The 24,000-nt window shown below is 42.4% G+C and overlaps 1 protein-coding gene across 1 annotated transcript in view; it reads right to left on the bottom strand.

Annotated features, from left to right (window-relative positions):
• The window catches only part of ipo11 (importin 11), a 161,197-nt gene that overhangs the window by 33,968 nt on the left and 103,229 nt on the right, over positions 1–24,000 (bottom strand). Inside the window, exons 24-26 of the mRNA XM_080531365.1 lie at positions 12,890–12,985; positions 12,246–12,359; positions 11,300–11,421 (exon numbers count right to left, since the gene is read on the bottom strand). Coding sequence (XP_080387491.1) covers positions 11,300–11,421; positions 12,246–12,359; positions 12,890–12,985 — 332 coding nt within the window. The remainder of the gene's footprint in view (positions 1–11,299; positions 11,422–12,245; positions 12,360–12,889; positions 12,986–24,000) is intronic.

The following is a 24,000-nucleotide window of genomic DNA, read 5'->3' as shown; positions in this document are numbered from 1 at the left end:
GGACTTGGCCAAAGCCATTCAGTCGGGATAGACCACGGTGCTGTCTCAAGAGACCACGGTGCTGTCTCAAGGGAACACAGAGGCATCCAGGGACAAGGCACCTGTGTCTGGAGCAACATCCCCCCCTCTTACCTCGGACTAGACCACCTCCTCTGCCGGTGGTCCAAGGACTTCCTGTCTGACTGCCCCCAGAGGGTCAGGATAGGCCTCCACACCTCCACAGCCATCAGCCTCAGCACCGGATCCCCCCCAGGGCTGCGTGCTGAGTCCCCTATTTATTCCATCTACACCCACGACTTCATCGCCGTCCACCCCAGCAACGCCATCATCAAGTCGCTGACGACACCACCGTGGGGGGCTGCATCTCTAAAGGTGACGAGGCTGCGTACGTAAAGGTGACGAGGTGGAGCAGCTGTCAGTCCTGTGTAAAACCAACAACCTGCAGCTGAACAAGCTTAAGACCCAGGAGATGATCGTGGACTATAGGAGGAAGAAGACTGTCATACAGCCCCTGTACATCGATGGGGGCTGCATGGAGAGAGTCTCAGTCTTCAGATTCCTGGGCGTCCACCTGGAGGATGACATGACCTGGAGAACCAACACCACGGCGATCGTCAAGAAGGCACAGCAGAGACTCTACTTCCTGAGAATACTCAGAAACTACCACCTCAGACAAGACCTGCTTGTGTCCTTCTACCGCTGCTCCGTGGAAAGCACCCTCACGTACTGCATATGCGTGTGGTTCCTCAGCTGCACAGCCGCAGAGAGGAAAGCGCTCCAGAGGGTCGTCAACTCGGCCCAGAAGATCATCGGATGCCCTCTTCCCTCCATGGAAGAACTGTACAACTCCCGCTGTCTCAAGAAGGCAGTCAAAATCCTCAAGGACCCCCACCACCCTGGCAACAAACACTTCATACGGCTGCGCTCAGGCAGGTGCTTCAGTACCAAGTACCATATTCTTCCCCAGGGCCATAAGTGCACTAAACTCGGCTAAGATCTAAGCAAAACAAAACAAAAATCCCCTCTGTAACCCCCCCCCCCCCCCATGCAATACGAGACACTACTGTGCAATAACCAAGGAAATAGTGCAATGTTCGATAACCCTGCAATATATGTTTACATTCTTGTGTTAGGTTTTCATATACTGTATATAAGTTACTAGTTCATACGTTGAAAAAAAACACAGTTACATGCTAACTCCCCCCTGTCTATATACCCCCCTGTGAATAGGCCAATATAAGTATATAAGTTTACATAATAGATACATTCTCAGATTCCTACCGATCACGTATCCCCCTATTTATGTCTCATTCTTGTTTTTTATTATCTTAGGACTGTGTTGATTGTTAGCACCTAGGGCTTGCATTTAAATGTCGTTGTACCTGTTACAATGACAAGATCATTCATTCATTCATTCATTCATCATAATGAACATTATTGGGTTTACTTTTGACTTACTTTAAGTAATTCGGTTTGAAAATCATAACAATATTGCAACAATATTTATTACATTTAACTTTTGTCATAGTTCTGTGTCAGCTGCTGTCATAGAGAGTTTATCAGAGAGAGGTGGAGAGAGAGAGACAGAGAGAACACTCTGTGCTAATGTAGTGCGAGAAATAGGTGCCATCCACCATTTGCGCTGAGTACATCTAAGATACGATCCATTAGACATCTGATGAAGCACATGACATACAGAACAGACGTTATTCCATTTTGAACATTCAAACCCCATCACCCGCTTTGAAAAACATCATCATACAAACCGACAGAAAATCTAATCCAACTCGACCTGTACGTGAGTTACACATCTCTCGGTGAGTTCTCCATGAGATCCAACCGAATGACTCTGCTCCTCATGAGGATGAGGATTTTTGCTCTGTGTATTGTACATCCTGAGGGCTCTGTAGGTAAGGCAGCTATGGTGAAACAGCCTTTCACAGCCTTCCTGCAAGGGAAGAAAGGCTGACCCACTGAGCCTCCTTCTTCCTTCAGGTCAACATTCCATAGTCTGTATATTTCACACTTTTGTATCCCCACAAGCTGGTAAGAAGACCAAACCGCAAGGGAAGAAAGGCTGACCCACTGACCCGGCTTCTGGCTTCAACATTCACATGCTGCTAGCTCACAGGGCCGTTAGGGAAACTAATGTTTCTGGTGCTTTAAAGTTCCACTTCTCCTTTAGAAAAGTTGGAGTCGTTGATGGATTATTTGAGTAATTTCTTTGAAAGGGAAGGAGGAGGGTTGGTCCATACATGTTGAGAAAAGGGAATAAGACACAGAGACAGTGAGAGATGAAGAGAGAAAGAGAGACGTCAAATTCAGGTTAAAATTGCAAGTGGTTGGGCACAAAAAAGGTGAAAGTAGAAATAATTTCAAAAGCAGGAGACATAAATGTTTCACCATAGCTGCCTTACGTACAGAGCCCCCAGGCTGTACAATACACAGAGGAAAAATCCTCATCTCCAACACACAGCCAAAATACCTCAAACTCACAAAACACATGACACCACCAAGTCCAACAAAAGGTTTATGAAACAAAGAACAAACTGGATCTCTAAAAGACATTAAACCAGTTTTTGAGGAAATCAATATGAATGCAACCAGACTGGTCTCAGACATGTTTCTTACTACTCGTCATGCGTCAAATAACATTCTACTACTTTAACACCATCGCTGTGTATCATGCACCAGTGAGCACCTCTACTCTAATCTCCTGATAATAGTGCAAGGCTCGGCTGCCATGGCAACCAATCAATTTGGGCGTTATATTAAAGATCTCTTATCACATGTGAAACGTGTGTAGTTTCTAATTCCGCCCTGCCCGTCACCTCTCCCATGATTATTTTCGAATAGCTACCGTCCTGGGGTTGGCCTGTCAGACTCCATTTCAAAAGATGCAAAAAGGGACATGTTATGAAAGCCAAAGAGCCTCTGCAAAGACTGAATTGGGCAGGGTTACGCAATCACACTACTACTGATTGCTACCTGAAATAATAATATTATCAACGTATTGATAAGCATTGATGCTGGAACAGAGATCAACACTTATGGAACAATATTAGATTAGATTCAATCTTATTGTCAATGCACAGAGTACAAGCATTGAGACAACAAAATGTAGTTTGGCATCTAACCAGATTGCACCAGTGCAAATAGTAGCAAAAGACATGGGCTGGGCTGGGAGAGCGCATAAGACACCAGAATGCTGCCATTCTTCTCCGAAGAGATTCACCCGAATATCCCTACTACTCGCTGAGCTATATCTATATCACAAATGTACGTTTGATAAGTAAGCAAGCTAGCTAACTATGATTGGAAATTAAGTAGTATCCAGTTGTGGAATTATATTTATCACTACTTTGGCTGATGTGATGTGGGTGTGTTTGCTATAGTTAACTAGCCAACTCTGTATTAGAGGAGTGAATTACGTGTGAAATTAGCATGCTAGCAGGTGTTTTAATATGAAATGGCCATGCCAACATAAAAGCTATATGACAGGTCTATGTTGGTAATCTCACGACCATTCTAAATGGACTGACTTATATAGCGCCTTTTTCCAAAGCGCTTTACAATGGCCTCTCATTCACCCATTCACACACCCCTTCACACACCAATAGCGGCAAGCTACCATGCAAGGCGCCAGCCCGCTCATTGGGAGCAATTTGGGGTTCAGTGTCTTGCCCAAGGACACCTGGACATGTGACCAGCCAGGGTTTGAAGCGCCGATCTGCAGACCGTGCGATCATTAGACACAGACTCTACCTCCTGCGCCACAGCCGCCCATTCTAACAGCTACACTGCAGAAATATTACAGCCACGAAATCAGCCTATAACATGATTAGAATTTTCATAATGCCAAAAGTCAAACTTGACACAGAATGCAATGCACCCATCACGTATGTAGAAATATAATGAAATGTAATGTACACATCTCAAAAGGTAAAGTTCACATCTCAAAACGTAATGTACACATGTCAAAATACAATGTACACATCTCGAAATACAATGTACACATTTCGAAATACAATAGGGCTGTATTGTTTTCAGCAAACATTTGGCACAAATATTCTGTATTTTTGCATTGTATTTATTGTTACACATGTATTGCATTTCGATGTGTGTATTGCATTTCGATGTGTGTATTGCAGTGTTTCCTCTACATGCATTTCATCGTGGCGGTCCGCCACGATGGAATTTCCTCCGCCACCATCGAGATTTCTCAACCAAAAAAAAAAAAAAAGATTTAGGCCGCTTTTCAGACCTTCACAGCGCTAGACACACCCACAAGCGCGAATATAATCGACATTAACGCTGTTTTACTTGTCCGGAGCAGGTAAAACTTTCGCCGAGTTTGTTTGCGCGAGCACGGCGACGCTGCTAGATCCCGGATGTTTTTAACTGTGTGCAGGAAGAACAACAGACGGCGCAGGCGTGAGACTAGACTAGTTGATCGTGAGTGAAGATATTATCAAAGCGTACGGGTGATCGACAGATAATACCTTCACTCACAATCATCTAGTCTAGTCTCGGGCCTGCGCTGTCTGTTGTTCTTCCTGCACACAGGTAAAAATATCCAGGATCTAGCAGCGTCGCCGTGCTCGCGCAAACAAACCCGGCGAAAGTTTTACTCGCTCCGGACAAGTATAGCGGCGTTAATGTCGAGCCCTGTTGTTGTTGTCTGCGATTCCGTTGCATGCCTCGCCTCCCTTGGCTCTCTTGTGTAGGAGGTGTCTGAGATTCTTTTCCATGCATCCTAGAACAGAGACGATGGAGGTGTTTTTGCATGATGAATTGTTCACATATAAATGGACCAATTAAAGTCAAGGCAAGATCTGGAAGACCAAGATACATTTCTGATAGAATGGCCTGAGATCTGGTGAGAAATGCTCAGAAGAACCCACACATCACTGCAAAAGAGTTGCAAAAAAGAGTAGCAGACACCGGTCTAGTTGTTCACAGGACAACAATACACCTTAAACAACAAAGACCTACATGGCTAGAAAGAATTTGCTCGAAAGAAGCCTTTCCTACGACCTCAACACAAAGTTAAGCGTCTGAAGTATGCAAAATAAAACCTTGAGAAACCTGAAGCCTATTGGAACAATGACGAAACCAAAATTGAACTTTTTGGTCACAACCAAAAAGGGTATGTTTGGAGAAAAAAGGGTGAAGCATTTGTAGAGAAGAACACTTTGATATCTGTTAAGCATGGAGGTGGATCCATTATGCTTTGGGGTTGTGTAGCAGCTGGGGGCACAGGCAATATTGTGTGGGTGGAAGGAGGAATGGATTCCACCAAATATCAAGACATTCTAGAGGCTAATGTTAGGTCAGTCCAGAAATTGAAGTTGAAGACAGTGGGTAAGACAACGACCCGAAGTCCTAAGAGCCCATATCCAGGCCAGATATAATCTCCTCCATAATGATAATGAAAAGAAGGGGAGATGATTTTTTTATTGACAACGGAATTACATGTTGGAAAAACATGCAGACACAGACAATAAGAGACACACGGGAGAAGTACAGGAAAACATTTTATTTTTTTGGGCCATCCTCGAGTTTTGGCTGAAATTACGTCGTTGTTTTGAGCGCGCGTGCGCGTTTCATGCGCGTGCACGCGAAAAAATCGCGGGCGCGCGGCCAGCACTACCCGCCACCATTGTAAAAATTCCTGGAGGAAACACTGTATTGTATTTCATTGTGGCACAACCAATCCTCCATAGTTGATCCGTTGATTTACAAAATGCAATGAAATAATTGTGTTTCCCAAAATGGATGAATAATCGTGATCACAATATTGAGCAAAAATAATTGCGATTATCATTTTAGCTATAATCGTGCAGCCCTACCTGAAACCCATTGAAAACCTCTGGAATGTGATCAAGAGGAAGATGGATGGTCACAAGCAATCAAACAAAGCCAAGTTGCTTGCATTTCTGTGCCAGGAGTGGCATAAAGTAATCCAACAGCAATGTGAAAGACTGGTGGAGAGCATGCCAAAACGCATGAAAGCTGTGATTTAAAATCAGGGTTATTCCACCAAATATTGATTTCTGTTCCTAAGTTATTATAACATTAGTATTGTATTGCATTGTATTTTTGTTATTTTGACCAGTTGTCATTTCTGCAAATACAGTGGGTTCGGAAAGTATTCAGACCCCCTTACATTTTTCACTCTGTCATATTGCAGCCATTTGCTAAAATCAATTAATTTCATTTCTTTCCTCGTTCATGCACACACAGCACCCAATATTGTCAGAAAAACACAGACTTGTAGACATTTTTGCAGATTTATTACAAAATAAACACTGAAATATCACATGGCCATAAGTATTCAGACCCTTTGCTCAGTATTGAGTAGAAGCACCTTTTTGAGCCAATACAGCCACGAGTCTTCTTGGGAATGATCCAACACACCTTTTCACAACTGGATTTTGGGATCTTTTGCCATTCCTCCTTGCAGATCCTCTCCAGTTCTGTCAGGTTGGATGGTGAACGTTGGTGGACAGCCATCTTCAGGTCTCTCCAGAGATGCTCAATTGGATTTAAGTCAGGACTCTGGCTCGGCCATTCAAGAACATTCACAGAGTTGTTCTGAAACCACTCCTTCTTTATTTTAGCTGTGTGCTTGGGATCATTGTCTTGTTGGAAGGTGAACCTTCGGCCCATTCTGAGGTCGTGAACACTCTGGAAAAGGTTTTTGTCCAGGATATCAATGTACTTGGCTGCATTCATCTTTCCTTCAATTGCAACCAGTCGTCCTGTCCCTGCAGCTGAAAAACACCCCCACAGCATGATGCTGCCACCACCATGCTTCACTGTAGGGATGGTATTAGGCAGGTGATGAGCAGTGCCAGGTGTTGTCCACACATACCGCTTAGAATTAAGACCAAAAAGTTCGATTTTGGTCTCATCAGACCAGAGAATTTTATTTCTCAGAGTCTGGGAGTCCTTCAGGTGTTTTTTGGCAAACTCGATGCGGGCTTTCATGTGTTTTGCACTGAGAAGAGGCTTCCGTCGGGCCACTCTGCCATAAAGCCCCGACTGATGGAGGGCTGCAGTGATGGTTGTCTTTCTAGAACTTTGTCCCATCTCCCCGCTGCATCTCTGGAGCTCAGCCAGAATGATCTTTGGGTTCTTCTTTACCTCTCTCACCAAGGCTCTTCTCCCCCGGATGCTCAGTTTGGCCGGACGGCCAGTTCGAGGAAGAGTCCTGGTCATCCCAAACTTCTTCCATTTAAGGATTATGGAGGCCACTGTGCTCTTAGGAACCTTAAGTGCAACAGACATTTTTTGTAGCCTTGGCCAGATCTGTGCCTTGCCACAATTCTGTCTCTCAGCTCTTCAGTCAGTTCCTTCAACCTCATGATTCTCATTTGCTCTGACTTTACACTGTGAGCTGTAAGGTCTTCTATTGACAGGTGTGTGCTTTTCCCAATCAAGTCCAATCAATGTAATTAAGCACAGCTGGACTCCAAGGAAGGTGTAGGCCCATCTCAAGGATGATCAGAAGAATAGGCTAGGTGCACGATCTCCCTACTTCCTGAAAGGCAACTGGGATGAACATATCCTGTCTCACTCTATTGGTTTAATTGATTAATCAGCTGTGCACTGTGTGTTCCAACAGTTTACCGCACAGCTGATTAATCAATTAAACCAATAGAGTGAGACAGGATATGTTCATCCCAGTTGCGTTTCAGGAAGTAGGGAGATCGTGCACCTAGCCTATTGGACAGCACCTGAGTTAAATATACAAGTGTCACAGCAAAGGGTCTGAATACTTATGGCCATGTGATATTTCAGTGTTTATTTTGTAATAAATCTGCAAAAATGTCTACAAGTCTGTGTTTTTCTGACAATATTGGATGCTGTGTGTGCATGAACGAGGAAGAAAATGAAATTAATTGATTTTAGCAAATGGCTGCAATATGACAAAGAGTGAAAGATTTAAGGGGGTCTGAATACTTTCCGAACCCACTGTAAATGGTCTAAATAACTATATTTATTCGGAATTTGGGAGAAATGTTGCCAGTAGTTTATAGAATAAAACATTTTACTCAAACACATATCGATATATAGCAAAACCAAAGAAACTGATAATTTTGCAGTGGTCTACATGTTTCCCAGAGCTGTATGTAAGACGTATACCGGTAATTCGAAAGCAATATAATAAATATGGTATGTGCAAATAAGCAGTAGTGAAAACGCTAAAGCAATATTCATTTTTGCAATATAGGGCATATTACTTTCTCATGCCTTTTGACTTGTACTGCACAATGAGTTTTCATTCAATATGAATGGCCCCAGCACAGGAATCCATTTCTGAAGCTTAGCAAAACACATCTGAAATGGGCAATAACTCGATGTGCTCCAAAGTCACTCCACACAATACCAGTGAGAGCAGTTGATGGCCTAGGATACAGAGATAGATCTTATTAAGTTTAGAAGTGATACGGATGTGAGATCCATTATAGAAAGTGTCAACAAAGAATAATCCTATCAGTCTCCATTTAATGTAGAATGTCTTGAAAAGTTTGAAGAAGGTTTTTGGGCAGAATGTCAGGCTAAACAAACTAAACTAAACTGGGCATTTCTGATTGCACTTTTCCATGGAAATCGACCACAAGGTAATGCATGCTAAATAGAACATAAAACAGTCTGAATGTCTACTGATTGCACAAAGATGGACAGTATTTAGAACTCAGAGTTTCAAAAATGCCTCAAAACATACACAACTTCACATTACTGAGGTGACATTCCTGAAAGATAATGTAAAAGCAATAATGGAGAGAAACCCAATGAAGCCGTGACTGATGAGGCTAAGCAATAAGCTATTTCTCTCCCAGACAGTGGACACATGACAACAGTGTAACGTTTCTGAGCAGCCACTGCTTCATTCAGTCCAGTGAAGGAAGTGGGTCATTAGAACTCAGTCTACATAGCAAAGCTGAAGGGTTTATGACCTCATTGTTCAAAGGCTATGGAGGAGGACATGAATGAATGAATGAATGAATGAATGAATGGTCTTTATTGTCATTGCTATAGTACAGGTACCAAACAACGACATTTAGGAGGGGTGTCTCCCCTGGAGGACATGACTCCTCTTAGACCAATTTTTCCATTCTCGAAGCTAGGAGCCTGAGGCCCAATTATGCAGTAAGTAGAGAAGTGCATGCAAAACCCATACTTATGTTTAAATCAAGCATTGACATCAATTGGATAATCCTGAGAAAATTCAGGTCATGTGTGTAGCTCAAGTTAGAATTAGTCCCTTAAGAGGCCAAACACATGTGGATTAGCGCTAGTTATGTTTATAAAAACCAAAAAACAAACATGCTTACTTTTATTTCCAAAGAATAAAGTGCTGAGCCCTAGTAGATAGCCTCGATGACCAAGCAAGAGATTCAGTTGTGTTTCCATAAACCATTCTGATTCGCATTTTGAAGTGATTCGCATTAGAAACTTTACGCTAAATTCGAATAAACTTCCTCTAATTCGCACAAAAGTTTGTACGCTCACTTGAGGTGGTTTTTGCCTTATGCGAATCAAGAGTGAATGCGCATAAAGTTAAATGAAAACAGGTTTGACGTAGCGAACATTCAACTCACATGACTCAACTGTTTCCCCTGTCTGCGTCTTCCTGGGTATTCCCTCACGTGTGATGAAAACATGTCTGCTAAACATGTCTTAGATGGCAAACAGAAAGGAAATGCCACAATATACCAGGACTTAAGAAATAAGATGCTCAACAAAGGATTTGACAAACCCTGGCCCATTTTGCACAACAAGTGGAAGAGTCTGAAGCAGCGAAGAGACAGAGTATGTTTACAAATATCTCACTGCTGGTAGTTGAGATGCACACCACACTTTGTTAAAAGAAATAAAGCTTTATTGTACTTTTCTGTGTTATTTGCATTGCAGTTGGAAGAGTTCTTTACATCAAACTATATACATGCGTGCTGTGTGTGCTGTGCCATTGATAAAATAATATACACACATTTTATTAAGAACACTACATTAATACTGGGTAGGGCCTCCCTTTACTCTCAAAACAGCCTCAATTCTTTGTGGCATTGATTCAACAAGATGTTGGAAACATTCCTTTGAGATTCTGGTCCATGATGACATGATTGCATCACGCAATTCAGGCAGATTTTTTAGGTGCACTTTCTAGCTGTGAATCCGTTCTACCAAAGGTGTTCTATTGGATTCAGATCCGATGACTGGGAAGTAGGGTTGGGCTGTTTCCATTTTTTGACACTGTTAAACCGTCCGTAAATGTAAACAAATAGAGAATATTAAGTAATCTACTACTACTACTATCTAGTTATAGCTAGACCCCCTGTTATCAGATATTTACATTAAATTACAGGCCAAGCAGAAGTCCTTATCTGACAGTTAAACGACAACCAATTAACACCACTGTGTTATTATCACTTGTTATTCATGTACTCATCCAAGTTGTGCTCGGCTATCTGGGGACAAATGCTGTTACTGGTGAAGGTATCACTTTTCTCTGACAGCTAAATTGGTTTCAATGTGGCGACTTTAGAGTGAAAAACATGTTTTCCAGAGTTCTACAGCTGCAATATCCTTCTTTTATCCCTCCACAACAGGTGTACCGTATTCATTCAATTCTACCAAATTCTGTTTCAGCTGTGAAGTCTGCGTGTGTGTGTGTGTGTGGGAGGGGGGGTTTCAGATGATGCACCAAGGCCGTCATACTCAATAGCTGACGCAAAGCAATCAAGGGGGCATACAAAAGAACTCCAACAGCCTGGGACTTCTAAAAAAAGAGCTGGGGAGAACTCTTGCCTAAAAAATCTTGCAAAAAGAAAAGTATCATGAATAGAAGATGATTTCCTTTCAAGTAAAGTTTTTCATCCAACATTAATATATGCTTCATCTCTCTCCTCTTTTTTATCGTCTCTTATCACCTATGAGGTGTGTATGTGATTTGGTGCCACAGATGAACACGCACCACATTGTTGTGACGAAAAGACACACCTAAATAAGCAACAACGATAAAAATCCTGAAGCACCGGCTAGACTATTCTCTCTAAAAAGTACCTCTTTTGATGAAGTTTCATCAACTAGATGAAGGCCCAAAAAAAAGTTTGTTTTATTTCATGATAAGGAAAGTTCTGATTTTACCTGGCAGTGCTCAAGTGGTCACCACACACACGGCATGTTTTTAGAATTTAGAAGATTAAACAATATGTCAGAGATTTTTCCACAATGCTTATACTGTTTGGTATGTTCAGTGTGTGTGTTTGTGTGTGTGCGTCTTCCTTACCTGTTGTCAGATGGTAAGAGGGAGAGCAGGGCCAGGGATGAGAGTTTCCTTCTCTCTGGTTGTGTGATGTTGTCCATGCGGTCCACCCACATCTCTATTACACTGCCCAACAGTTGGTCCATCTGAGAAAGAGAGAAAGACAGAGAGAGAGAGAGAGAGAAACTGATTAATTGAATATATTCAATTAAATCAAATTCCATAAAGAAAATATAGAATTTCTGAATTAGGTTGAAGCGTCTCAGCAACGGCCTCACCTTCTGTCCTCGCCTCTACTATCATGAATGTGAAGGACAGAGACAAAACGCAATAGCTGGTGGATGTCTGCCACATTGCACATCACCTATGCTGCCTGGTCAGATTAGCATGGACACAGGAGACGGGACAGGACACTCTACCAGAGGACAGTATTAAGATGCTTGTCTGTATTTGAGAAGCAGAACAACTCTGATCCCCGACGCATGTGGCAAGGCACCCAGGCCATCACGGACTACAAGCCCAAAATAACAGCACTACCACAGCACATTGTGGTGTGCCAACAACCTGGCCCTCAACACCAAGAGGACCAAGGAGCTCATTGTGGACTACAGGAAAGCTAAGGGCTGCGAACACACCCCCATCTACGTCAATGGGACGGAGGTGGAGCGTGTCTTCAAGTTCCTGGATGTCCACATCGCCGTGTTTCTACTTCCTGAGCAGACGGCTGAAGAAGGCCCATATGTCTCCTAGGATTCTGGTCAACTTCATATGAGACACACTGGCAGCGCGGCAAAGGATTGGTTACACCAGCAAAGAGACTGAATGGGATTCAATAAGCACTCTGGACTATGGTTGACAAGAGAGGGCAGGAGGGGAACATACTGTATCTTCCTCAGGGATTTGCAGTGTCGTCATAATGTGGCGCAGACGGGAGTATGAATGGAAACAGACACTTGAAAAACAAACAAACCTCTTGGTTGAATTCTGTGGCCATCTGTGTGAGGAGGGAGGAGAAGAAAGTAGAGTTCTGCAGAAGGACTCTTCCAATGATCCCTAGGTAGGTAGACATCACCACTGGGTACCTCTGCGGAGACAATGGGAGGGAAGGGATTCATCAATCACGTATGTACGCCCGCACACACATGCACACACACACAGGGAAGAACATTAAGTGGAGGCATGAACCCTTGAGAGCTATTGTCCCAGACAAGGTGATTGCATACCCTATAACCATGACATATACAGTTACCTTGAGAGAGCAGACCATATTCTGTACATGTGGTCAGTGACTTACAGCATGATTTGGCTGTCCTTTCTAAGTGTGTTTCTACAGTATGAGACATTGAAGGACGTGATGAGAACAGACAATGGCTGTCGGTAGACTGAAGGATGGAAGGTTCAAAAGGAGTTACAGCAGGGTGCTGCGGATATAGCCGAAGGACGAATAGACCTGTTAGTGTGACTGGCTAGAAAGACATGAAGAGAGAGAGAGTGGTGAGAAGATGAGAGAAAGAGATAGAGCACGAAGGGTAATTGAGGGAGGGACAAAATGGGAATGGCCGAGAGAGAGAGAGAGAGAGAGAGAGAGAGGTTTTTGTACCACAGCCAGCTCACCTCGCCATTGACGATGCCTCGGAAAACAGCCGGTAGCAGGGGCTGGAACATGTGGGCTCCCAACATGGGGCTCACCTTTAGAGCTATTTCCACCACCTAAAGAGAGGGGGACAGAAGGCGGGGGGAGAGGGGAGAAAGAAACAGGGGGTAAGAGGTGGCTAATGAAAGAGACATACAAGAGAGGTTTTTCTTTTCACCACATCGTAACAGAGATCCTCCTCACAGTGAAAAGCCTGATAAGTATTCAACACATCATTTTAACTCGACATATTTCCATTGCAGCTATTCACATGAAATTTAGACATAAAATCCATTAAAAAGGTTATGTGCAATTAAGGGGAATGACACAGGAAAGAAGTATTTATAGGCTATAAACTGAAATGGGTTAGGGTTAGGTGGTACTTGGTGGAGAAGCCGTTGTTTCCAATGACAGTTTCAAAATGCTTCCGGTACGAAAAAACTAATTTCTCACAATGATCCGGTGGGACTTTGGCCCATTCTTCAACACAGACAGTCTTTAAATCTTGAAGATTCCGGGGGGCCCACTGGTTCAGTTCCTTCCACATTTTCTATTGGATTTAAGTCTGATTGAGTAAGCCACCTTTACTTTCTTCCTCTTGAACCAATTGAGAGTCTCCTTTGCAGTATGTTTTGGATTGTTGTCCTGCTGGAAAATCCACTCACGTCTCATCCTCATCATCCTGGTGAATGGCAACAGACTCTTCTCAAGAATTCCCCGGTACATGGCTTCATTCATCTTCAAATGTTCTGTAGCAAACTTCAAACAAGCTTCAACATGTCTTTTCTTCAGTAATGGTGTCTTCTGGATTGATCGTGAATGGAGACCATGGCGGTGGAGTGCATTGCCTGTTGTTTTCTTTGTGACAACTGTACCCACTACTTCCAGGTCTTTCTTACATTTTATGTGAATAGCTGCAATGGAAATGCTATGTTTCAGTTAAAAATTGTTGATATGTTGAATAATTATTTCCCCCACTGTAGCCTACATGTTGTACATCTGGAAGTGTTCACAGAAGCAGAGGTATAAAGGCACGACAGACAGACCTTGAACAAAAAAAATCGAACGAAATATGAGGCGTCAGAGGATAACATTGACCCTGCCACCATATCTGAAAGGACAAGTTCTTTCCTGACTATTAAGTCAGCATGGCCATTAACCATATTTGACATAACGAGAATAAGATAGATAAGCCCCTGGCCGGAACGTTCTCCTCAGGGACATTCATGTACCGGTAAGCATGATGTAAGCCATGGTAAAACACAATGTTAGAAGAGTTAAGAGTGTGAGCGGAGTGTGTGTGTGTGCATGCGGTATGACACAAATAGCTAACTAATCTGCTGGGTGCTAACCAGAGAGAGCATCAGAGCTAAAAGCTCTTCTCCACACCATTACGCCTGCTAATGATGACAAAAGACTATGATGACATGGCCCCTGACCTCAATAAAACACACACATAACACCTCAACCTTTATCACCAAGAAAGCATTTTAAAATGGAATCTAACATTCACCCTTGTTTGATCTTTACAAAAAGGAAATTCTGACAGTGTCCAATGACCACATGATAGAGACCCAAATCTAAAACCCCCCAAAAAAGAGAGAGTCAAGGCCATAGTCAACAGGTTAGAGGTTTGCGTGAGTCCATTTACGCGCATGGGTGAGACAATGCACGTGTGTGAATGAGAGAGTGTGAGTGAGTGAGCGAGAGGGACCCCTAAATTACACCGATAGCGTCAACCTCAGCAGCGTGTGTGCGTGGCGGAACTGCTGCGCCTCTTTCTGTCGTGTCTTCCATACTGGAAGCATTTCTGCTACGGCTGTACTGCGGAGCTCTTACAGACAGCCCTATCTTTGTGCATTGAGTTTGCCTTGGATAATGGCCGTCAATAATATCATGTTTACAGGGCTTAAAGTGGGAAAAAATCCTGTGCCTGAAACTTTTTCTTGGGGAGGGGGGTCACAGTTTGAGATATTGGGAGAGCGGGTACAGAAGACAGCTTCTTGTCTCAATGTTTAAATGCATTAATACTATTTTATAGTCAATACAAAATATATGTCTCAATGTTAAAATGCATTAATACTTTAAATGAATGTGCAACAATACTATGTGCAATATGACAACCCTTGTGTACATAAGGTTCAGATATAGGAAAAGTTAGGATATTTATAGCATAGCATAGAGTACAGCACAGTGTTTTATTGTATAGTATAGTAGTATAGTAGATAGTGTACATAGCCTTTATTTATGTAAACCAGCTCTTTCCCCTTTTTTATTTTACCCTTGGCCCTCGTGTTTTTAGTCTTTTTCCAAGCACCAAGGGAGCCCCCCCTCCTAAATTTCGTTGTATGGTACCTGTACTGTATTACAGTTTTTCTCAATTGCTAAAACACATTTCACAAAACTTTCCTCCATTTTCCCAAAACTCTAAACACAACACACTTTTCTAAAGCTACATAAGCAAAACCACACCTTCCCTCTTCAAAACTCAAACTCAAACCCTACCCCTAATCCTAACCCTAACCTTACTGTAACCCTAGCACCTAACCCTAACCCTAGTTTTCCCACATGTATGATAGTCATGCATAAAAATAAATCTGCGCTCCCTGTCTAACGTTATATCTAACATTACATATTTTACATTACAGTAAGGCTGATTTTGCATGATAGTCATGCATTTTTAGATATCTATTTCCCCCCTTTAAATGGCATATGATGTCCGAAATTTTACTAAAGTTCAGCCGCGAAGTTGTTGCACTGTTGTCCTATCGAGTTTTACGTAAATAAAGGTTTGAAAAATGTTACCGTATTCCCACATGTACCGTAACATGTACAATACTGTACTGTATCACAACTCAATGCAAACACTACAGAGGATCCATTACACACAACAATACTCACTGAAGCATTTTGCATCACATGAGCTTTAATTTGAGAATTTGACATTTTGAGCAGAGTTTTTTGCAACTTGTGTTTTAGCAAGACAAAATGTGTTTAGATTTATGAGAAAAGGAGGATTGTGTTTTGTGAATTGTGACTTCATGTGAAATGTGTTTATGGTTTGGGCAAATGGGAGCTAGTTTTATTAAATGTGTTTAGAGAACTGGTCATTTGGTTTAGAGAATTGGCTTTTGTGTTTTAGCAATTGGGAAAAACTGTAATGACAATAAAGACCATTCATTCATAATACTGTTTTATACTTAATAAAATAAAATAAAAAATAGATGTCTTTAAAAGGCCAAACTGATTGCATCACTTATTAAGCCACTATCACTATAACAATACAGAATAAAATATGAATGAATGAATGAATGGACTTTATTGTCATTGCTACAGTACAGGTACCAAACAACGAAATTTAGGAGGGGGGCTCCCCTGGTGTTAGGAAAGGGAAAAAAAAAAAACTTTTAGAAAAAGAAAAAATCACAAGAAGGTAAGGAGCTGGTTTACATAAATAAAGGCTATGTACACAATCCACTGTACTATACTGCACAGATAGTCAACTAGGGTTGTCATATTGCACAATAGTATTTTTTCACGTTATTTAAAGTGTCACAGTTTGCACGCTTGAAATGTACATGTTTGTGCCTCAGCACTACACCTGATTTTTTCAGTCCAGCAGCTGCCATACAATCCGTCCAGACTGTCCAGGGCCCAGAACTTATATACATGTCTTTAAAAGAACAAACTGATTACTTATTAAGCCACTATCACTTATATTCTCCTTCTTGGCACCACGTCCCATAAGGCTTCCCGTCACTACTCAGGGTTTTTCCTGGCTCAAAATGAGGCGGAGGTGGTACCAGTGGTGTTTGACATCGGGGGGGACCCATGAAGCAGGGCTGTCTGGGGGTCCTTAAACGAGCATCAAACACTTAATTTCTTGCATTCTGGTGAATTTATATGCACCAATTTGTGCCCTTTCGCCATCAATTTATGGTGGAAATGTCATTATATATGTAAAGGAAAAAACAATATTCAGGCACCAGATGGCCACTCAAAATATAATGTAATATAATGCAATATAAGGCTCTCAGGCATTCTGTACTTTCAAATATGTATTCTCCTTGAGCAGTCAACATCAACTATCAGCTGTTTCGCTAGCAAACACGAAAGCTAAGTTATTTGTGAAACAGCGCCCCCGCCACCACGTCGGCGCAATGCCGCAATTGCAGTTTGTTTTTCTTTTTTATTCTCCCGCACCGGAAATCCGGCACTGTGCCGGAGTACTTTAAGCCCTGTGTTTAATTTCACTTCATTATACATTTCATTTATATTTAGTTTAGACAGAGAAGTGTGTGCTCAATTGTAAAATTAAAAAATTAAAAATTAAAATGTTTCCTCTTACAAATCGGTACGTTATGTTGATCATGAAGAAAATAGACTGTCGATGACAACATATGATTTATTTATTTTTTATGTACCGTAACTCTACTTTAAATAGTTTAGATTAGCCCACTTGTGTAATTGCATTTCCTAAATAATAGTAACGTGGACAAATCATTTATTGTTCTATTTTCTTTATATTTTTAAGAGCGAGTTGTAGACAGAAGGAGAAGAGCCATAGCTCTTTATCTGTTGCTCTAAAACTCCCAGAGAAATTTCGAACAATGTGGCTTCGCCCAATAAATCAGAGAAGTTGTTGTGGCTGAACTGCATCTTGACGCATGCAGTACTTGACAATGAGTGCTGATCATCTTCTTTCCTTGGTTGGACCCAACCTTACCAGGCACACAACAAATTACCGGGCTTCGATTGAACCAAAAACAGCGGCGTGCTGTTACAGTGTGTTGAAAAAAAAGAAGAAAAAAAAAGAAAGTAGACATATTATTTACAGATGTATACATCGAAACTGTAGTGTATGTTGTTGGTATGATCTCAATATGACTATCAACAGATCACTTTCAGGCGCGCAGCACGCAGAAAAAATAGGCGAGAGTCCGAATCTCTAGATGGCGTGTCGCGGCAGCCAGCTAGTCTCACACGCACTGTATGGCTGCTCTAACCCGTTAACATGGCCGCCGCTGCTGAGGTTGACGCTTGCGGTGTAATTTAGGGGTGAGTGTGTGTGTGTGTGTGTGTGTTTCTGTGAAAACCTTCTGTGTTGTGTGTCTCCACGGTGTGCCTTGTAATTGTTGCTGCTCCTCTGTCCTCGTCTTCCATAGTAGAGATTAGCCAGATGTGCAGTAGTGCCACTGAGCTTTCAACCCTAAAGCCTGACTGTCGCTTCGCATAAATAAACCTCTACAATCAGCCACACTGATGATACAGACACAGACACACACACACACACACAAACAGACACACACACGACACACGACACACACAATCATACAAATACACACATACACATTGAGACAAGCATGCCCGCAAACACATCCGTGCACACACACACACACACACATACACACACTAATTGAATACTGGTATCTACAACTATCCTAATGACGACAGAAATGGGGGCTAGTAAAGCCCTCTCACTCTTGCTCTCCCCACCGAGCAGCTTTTGTAAACAAAATCCAAACACACACACACACACACACACACACACACACACATGTGCACGCCTACACAAACACACTAATTGAATATCGGTATCTGCACTATCCTAATGGAAATGGAAACGGGGGCTGAGGAGCAAAGCTCTCTCGCTCTCATTGCCAAGTAGGGAGAGCAACTTGAAAAATAAATAAATAAATGTTATATAAATAAAATAAAACATCCAACATGAGGAACAATCCAAAGAACGGAACTGACTGACTGTTCTTTCTATTTCTGTGCTATACAGGCTAGTAACAACCACCAACCCGCTTGTAGAAGACAATCTGTTCCAAAAGGTTCTGATGAAAACACGGGGTTAGCCTCCCCCTCCTCTGACACCTGGGAGAAGCATTAGTGTGCCCGCAGCCCTGGCATATCAGATGGGAGATAATTAAAGCCTGTCAGTGGGCAGGACTAACAGCAGCATGTCTCCTGCCCTCTTTGCTACAGTAACCCGGGGTACAAATTAAAGGAGGGGTTGCTTGTATTCAAGTTTGCTGGGCCAGAGAAAGATGATTCATTATCCAGAAGCTGGTGAAGGCAGGAGGAGGAGGAGGGAGAGGATCGGGTTGGGGTGGGGGGGGGGGGTTGGGACACAATGACCTCTAAAGATGTTCTCTCTGGCTAATATCATACTGCTTCAGCTCAAACCTGTAATCCTTGTGGGTGGAAGTGGTCCTGAGGTGCAGGTTAGGGACCAGCTTATCCTCCCTCAATCCTTATTAATCATTGGGGGGATGGAGGGCAAAAGTGACCTTGGATCAATGTCTAGGGGGCAATTTCATTAAATTCCTGTTCCCGAAAAACTCTGACCTTATGGAGGTCTGAGAGTAGCATGGATTAAAAAAAGAAAAGTTCATTTAGCGTAAATTACAGATAAGAGCCACCGAGCCATCAGCATCACTGATCTAGGCACTGGTGGGTCAAGGTCAGATGAATTTGGTCACAGAACCAACACACAAACACACTGCTGCCCTTGGCTGACTAGACAGGACGCTTCTCTCACTGAAAGGTAAGCCATAACGTAGACACACTGGCGCACACACACACACACGCACACACGCGCACACACACACACACACACACACACACACACACACACACACTGGCACACATACAGACTGGCATCAGATCTAGCTCCAAGTCTGGTAACTAGAGCAACCACAGCTCACTACAGGGACTCTAATACCCACAGTCCCATTGATTTTTGATTTCAAGCCATACACCATTTAACAAGATTAATTATTAACACTGAAGGTAAGGTGAGGTAGGCAGAGTGTGTAGTGCAATACTTTTAGATGAAGTAAACACAGTGCAGAAAGATGAGAGGAGCCAGAGGGTTAATTCGGCATCCATTTCTGTTCTCAGTCTGTGGACAAAATAAGGACTGGGCCTGATTTTCAGTGGTGGAAAAGGGGGCTGTGAACAGTTGTTTTCGACTAATATCTGCACATTGTCCTTTGACTAATTGGAGCATTATGTCCAGGGTCTTAGGATACTTTCTCCGCACAGAACAAAACATGTTTAGCCGAGCTGAAGCCAAACACAGCTTGTGGCACAGCGGGCGCTACACACAATGGTCAATTGTGAGCGCATTGATTGGTTCTTCTCACATACTTTGTATTTGCATTTGAGCAAGTTATCTCGTTCCTTGCTCCTTATGTTGGAGCAAAAAGTGATTGGGCGGTTATTCAAACAAACACACCTCATGGTTCCTTCAATCAAAAACAGATACAAAATAAATTATACATGGTACAGGGATAGCAACAAGCGTTGGGCACAGCCCATTCATTATCCCCTCACTGAGAGACAACATGAAATAAGGCTCCGTAGGCTAACTTGCACTTTGATGTCCAGCCGCTTTCACAAAATCGACAACAATACATGCCATTTCCGCCTTGTTACTTCTCTGGCTCTCGACATAACCAAAACAACAGCCCATAAATTAGTTCCCCAGGGCTGAAAAGTGGCAGTTGTCATGGTCCCTCCATTTAGATAGTTTTTGAAGTTTTGTGGAGTGTTTTCTAGTTTGGTGACACACTGTAAAAACACAATTGTATTTTCCAGTGACAGACAATAGTAAACAAAATGTCAGATAACAGCATCGGGATTGTGTTGTTCTTGGCAAGCCACATCACGACAGTTTACTGAACTCTCAAATATTTCTCAAGTCTCAGGGGGAAGTTTTGTCTTTTAATATGCACGAATTTGACCCTTTTCTAAGTCGAGTCAAATGCTCTGTGTTATCATCCCACATGGGGAATACTGCTGCATGAATAAAACTCAATATTTCAGGAAAGAATCCTTCAGCCTCCTTATAATTATACACTTTTTTCAGATAATGGGGCGGTTTCACAGACAAGGCTTAAGCCTAATCCTAGATTAAAAAGAATCTTCAATGGAGATTTTATATTGAAACTGAAAGTATGACTTAGTTTAGGACTAGGCTTAAACCAGCCCATTACATATATATACTTGAAATGTTTTTTTATTAAATGAAAAGGGTAACATGATCAAATATTCATGACCTATCAGAACAAAGATGCATATTAAAAAGGCATCTAATTATAGTATATATATAGTAACTGCTCTTCACTACCTTTGAAGTTAGCTAACTTCACTCAGTAGGAATCAAAAAACAACTCTACATGAAACAACTTCTCAAACATGGGATTAGTAACTGAAAGGAGATGAGAAGGAAACAGAAAATTCACATACCACCCATAATGATGCTCACACATCATAGGATCAGATTTGTTATCAACATACATATTCAGTGTATAGATTCAATGCAAATTTAGCCTACTCAGATTAAGCTAGTGTGAAGAGAGCCAAACCAACACACTGATCTCAACAATATTGACAAAGTGATAATTGCAGCAACAAGTGACTGAAAGGAGGTCAAGGAACAACAACACTTCAACAGCTCTGTTACCGTGCTCGGGGAACTAACGGCTGACATCCTTTCAGACTCATTTGCTGTAGAGACATCAATGGAGTCTGCCTTAATTAATTGTCATTAGCAGCTAGTGGCGTAACCCCTTAGCCTTCTTTCTAATTGTTGCTGCCCTTTTTGGTTCTGTCTTTTTTGTGTGTGTGTGTGTGTGTGTGTGTGTGTGTGTGTGTGTGTGTACGTGTGTACACACACACACACCATCTGTGCCTTCAGTATTTGTGCCCTTGTATACTTGTTTCTATGTGGACAGAAATAAATGATTAAAATGTGTCTGTACGTGTGTGTGTTTGTATGTGTATGTACACCAGGGTTTCCGTTAGAAAAAATTGGCGCCGGTCATCGTGTCCGGGAAGATTTCAATTTACTGGACAAACGTGAGATATTCCGGTCATCATATTAAAATATAATATAGCTGTTTGTCGCGGTGATTACTGTTGTGTAGCCTATATATGCCGTTTAATGTCTATTTCTCATCCGATACTATTAGATGCGAGCTATATAATAAATATCATAATATATAGGCTTTCATGATTCGCATGCGCGCTATGCCATTATGTCCAGCGCTGAACGCGCGCCACACTGGGAACTGAACAGACTGCATCGATCAATGAACGGACTCCACATTACGTTAACTGAAGTGTGTTAAATAGTTTCACGACAGTAATGTAAGTTTTCTATATTCTCTTTACAGTTTTACCCTTTTTATCAATAAAACAACGTAATTTCTATAACCACGTCTCGCTGATTGGGAAGGCATTAAGTCTAGCTGCCTGTCAAATCATACTTACTCGGACTCGGGAGTATGAGAATGGGGAGGATGTATCGGGGGGATACACACCCGTGGACTATTTCACCTTAGTGGCACAAATTAAACTCTAACACTATAGATAGACTAAATTGAACTAAAATGATGGACACCGACTGAATAACTGAGTGGGGGGAAGACAGGTCTCAAATGTGGAACAATTATAACATTTAATACATAAAGATAAAACATACACAAATATATAACATTGATATCCCTAAACTCAAATGTAGTGTGGTATTGTCAACCTAATCTAATCAATCCTAATCTAATGGTGGGGATGTTATACTCTGAATCTCCCGACTCAGGGCTGGAACGGGCACGGCAGGCTCAATCAATGAACGGGGTTGAGATGGCCGCTAGCGTCCTTTACTAGCCGCATCTCACGGCCCTCGGTGGTCATTCACTGTGCTCTAGCACATCCAAAACACGCAGAACAATAACCTTGACTCCGGTCACTGCAGTGGTTTTATTTAGACTAGATCAAACTAAATTAACTGACTAAACTACTCGCGCCGTTGAGAGACAGGGTTGCCAGATGGGGGGGGGGGGTTACCGCCGAATGGGCTACTGGGTTTAGCGGTTATTTAGCAGACTAGTTAGGCTGCAAATTGTCAATCCCATCTGGCAACCCTGCCGCTGTTTGTCATTGCGTAGGCTAGTCTACACATTAATAATAAAAGAAAACATATAGCCTATATATTCGTCTTTTTTAATGTAGAAGGAATCAGAATATGTGACAAATTAATTTTAGCAAATTGTATTCAAATTGTGCTTAAAGGGAATTATTTTCACCGGACATTATGACCGAAGAGGTTTAAAAATGTCGGACTTCAACAGATTTTATCGGACAAAGACCGGTAATTACCGGTTAACGGAAACCCTGATGTACACGTGTGTGTGCGTCTCTGTACGTGTGTGTCTCTGTACGTGTGTGTGTGTGTGTGTGTGTGTGTGTGTGTGTGTGTGTGTGTGTGAGTGACGGAGAAAGAGAGAGGACAGGGCCGTTTCAGAGATGAGGTTACAGCCTAAGGTTAAGAACGATGTGAGGATGTGCTTGAGGTTGATGAAACTTGAGGACTTTTTCTTTATCCCTTTCTCCTTTCATCTCTCTCTCTCTCCTCCCCCGACCCTCACTCAAGGGGAGAGAGGGAGAGGGAGATGAAGGGAGAAAGGGAGAAAGAAAAAGTCATACAGAGAGAGTAATACAGAGAGCAGTGATACTCAATCCTGGTTCTGGAGAGCCACATAGGGGGTAGAGATGTTGTTCCAGCCCTGTGCCATCACACCTGATTGAACTAAATCAAGTGAACTTCAAAATCTTGATGAGCTGAATCAGGTTCGTCAGAGCCAAGCTGGGACAAAAGCCTGCTGCAGTGCAGCTCTCCAGGACCAGGACCACTGATAGAGTAAGATTGAGTGATGAGATGAGGGAGAGAGAAGGATGGAAGAAGTGGGAGGGAGAGATTAGAGGGGATAGAAGTTAGGGTAGACAGAGGAGAGAAGGGAGGGAAAGGAAGGAGGAATGCAAAATGAAAGAAGATAAGTCATCTTCTTCTTCCTCCCTGGTGTGATGAAAGGCGAGGCTCCGTGTCAGGAAGTATAGAGTGAATAACAGCTCTCCAAGCTCACGCTGAGCTGCAGGATGGTAGGATGTGAGTATGTGCCGCCACACACACACAGGTGCAATGGTAACAGGACCTTGTTGTATTTTTCATAGAACAGACAGCTAATTTGTGGTTGGTGCACGCACGCACTGCCGTGCACGTACACACACACACACACACACA

Source organism: Nansenia antarctica (assembly GCF_963989245.1).
Source record: "Nansenia antarctica genome assembly, chromosome: 5".
NCBI classification, from domain to species: Eukaryota; Metazoa; Chordata; class Actinopteri; order Argentiniformes; family Microstomatidae; genus Nansenia; species Nansenia antarctica.
Note: the sequence above shows the minus strand (reverse complement) of the source record. Positions and strands in the feature narration are given on the sequence as shown.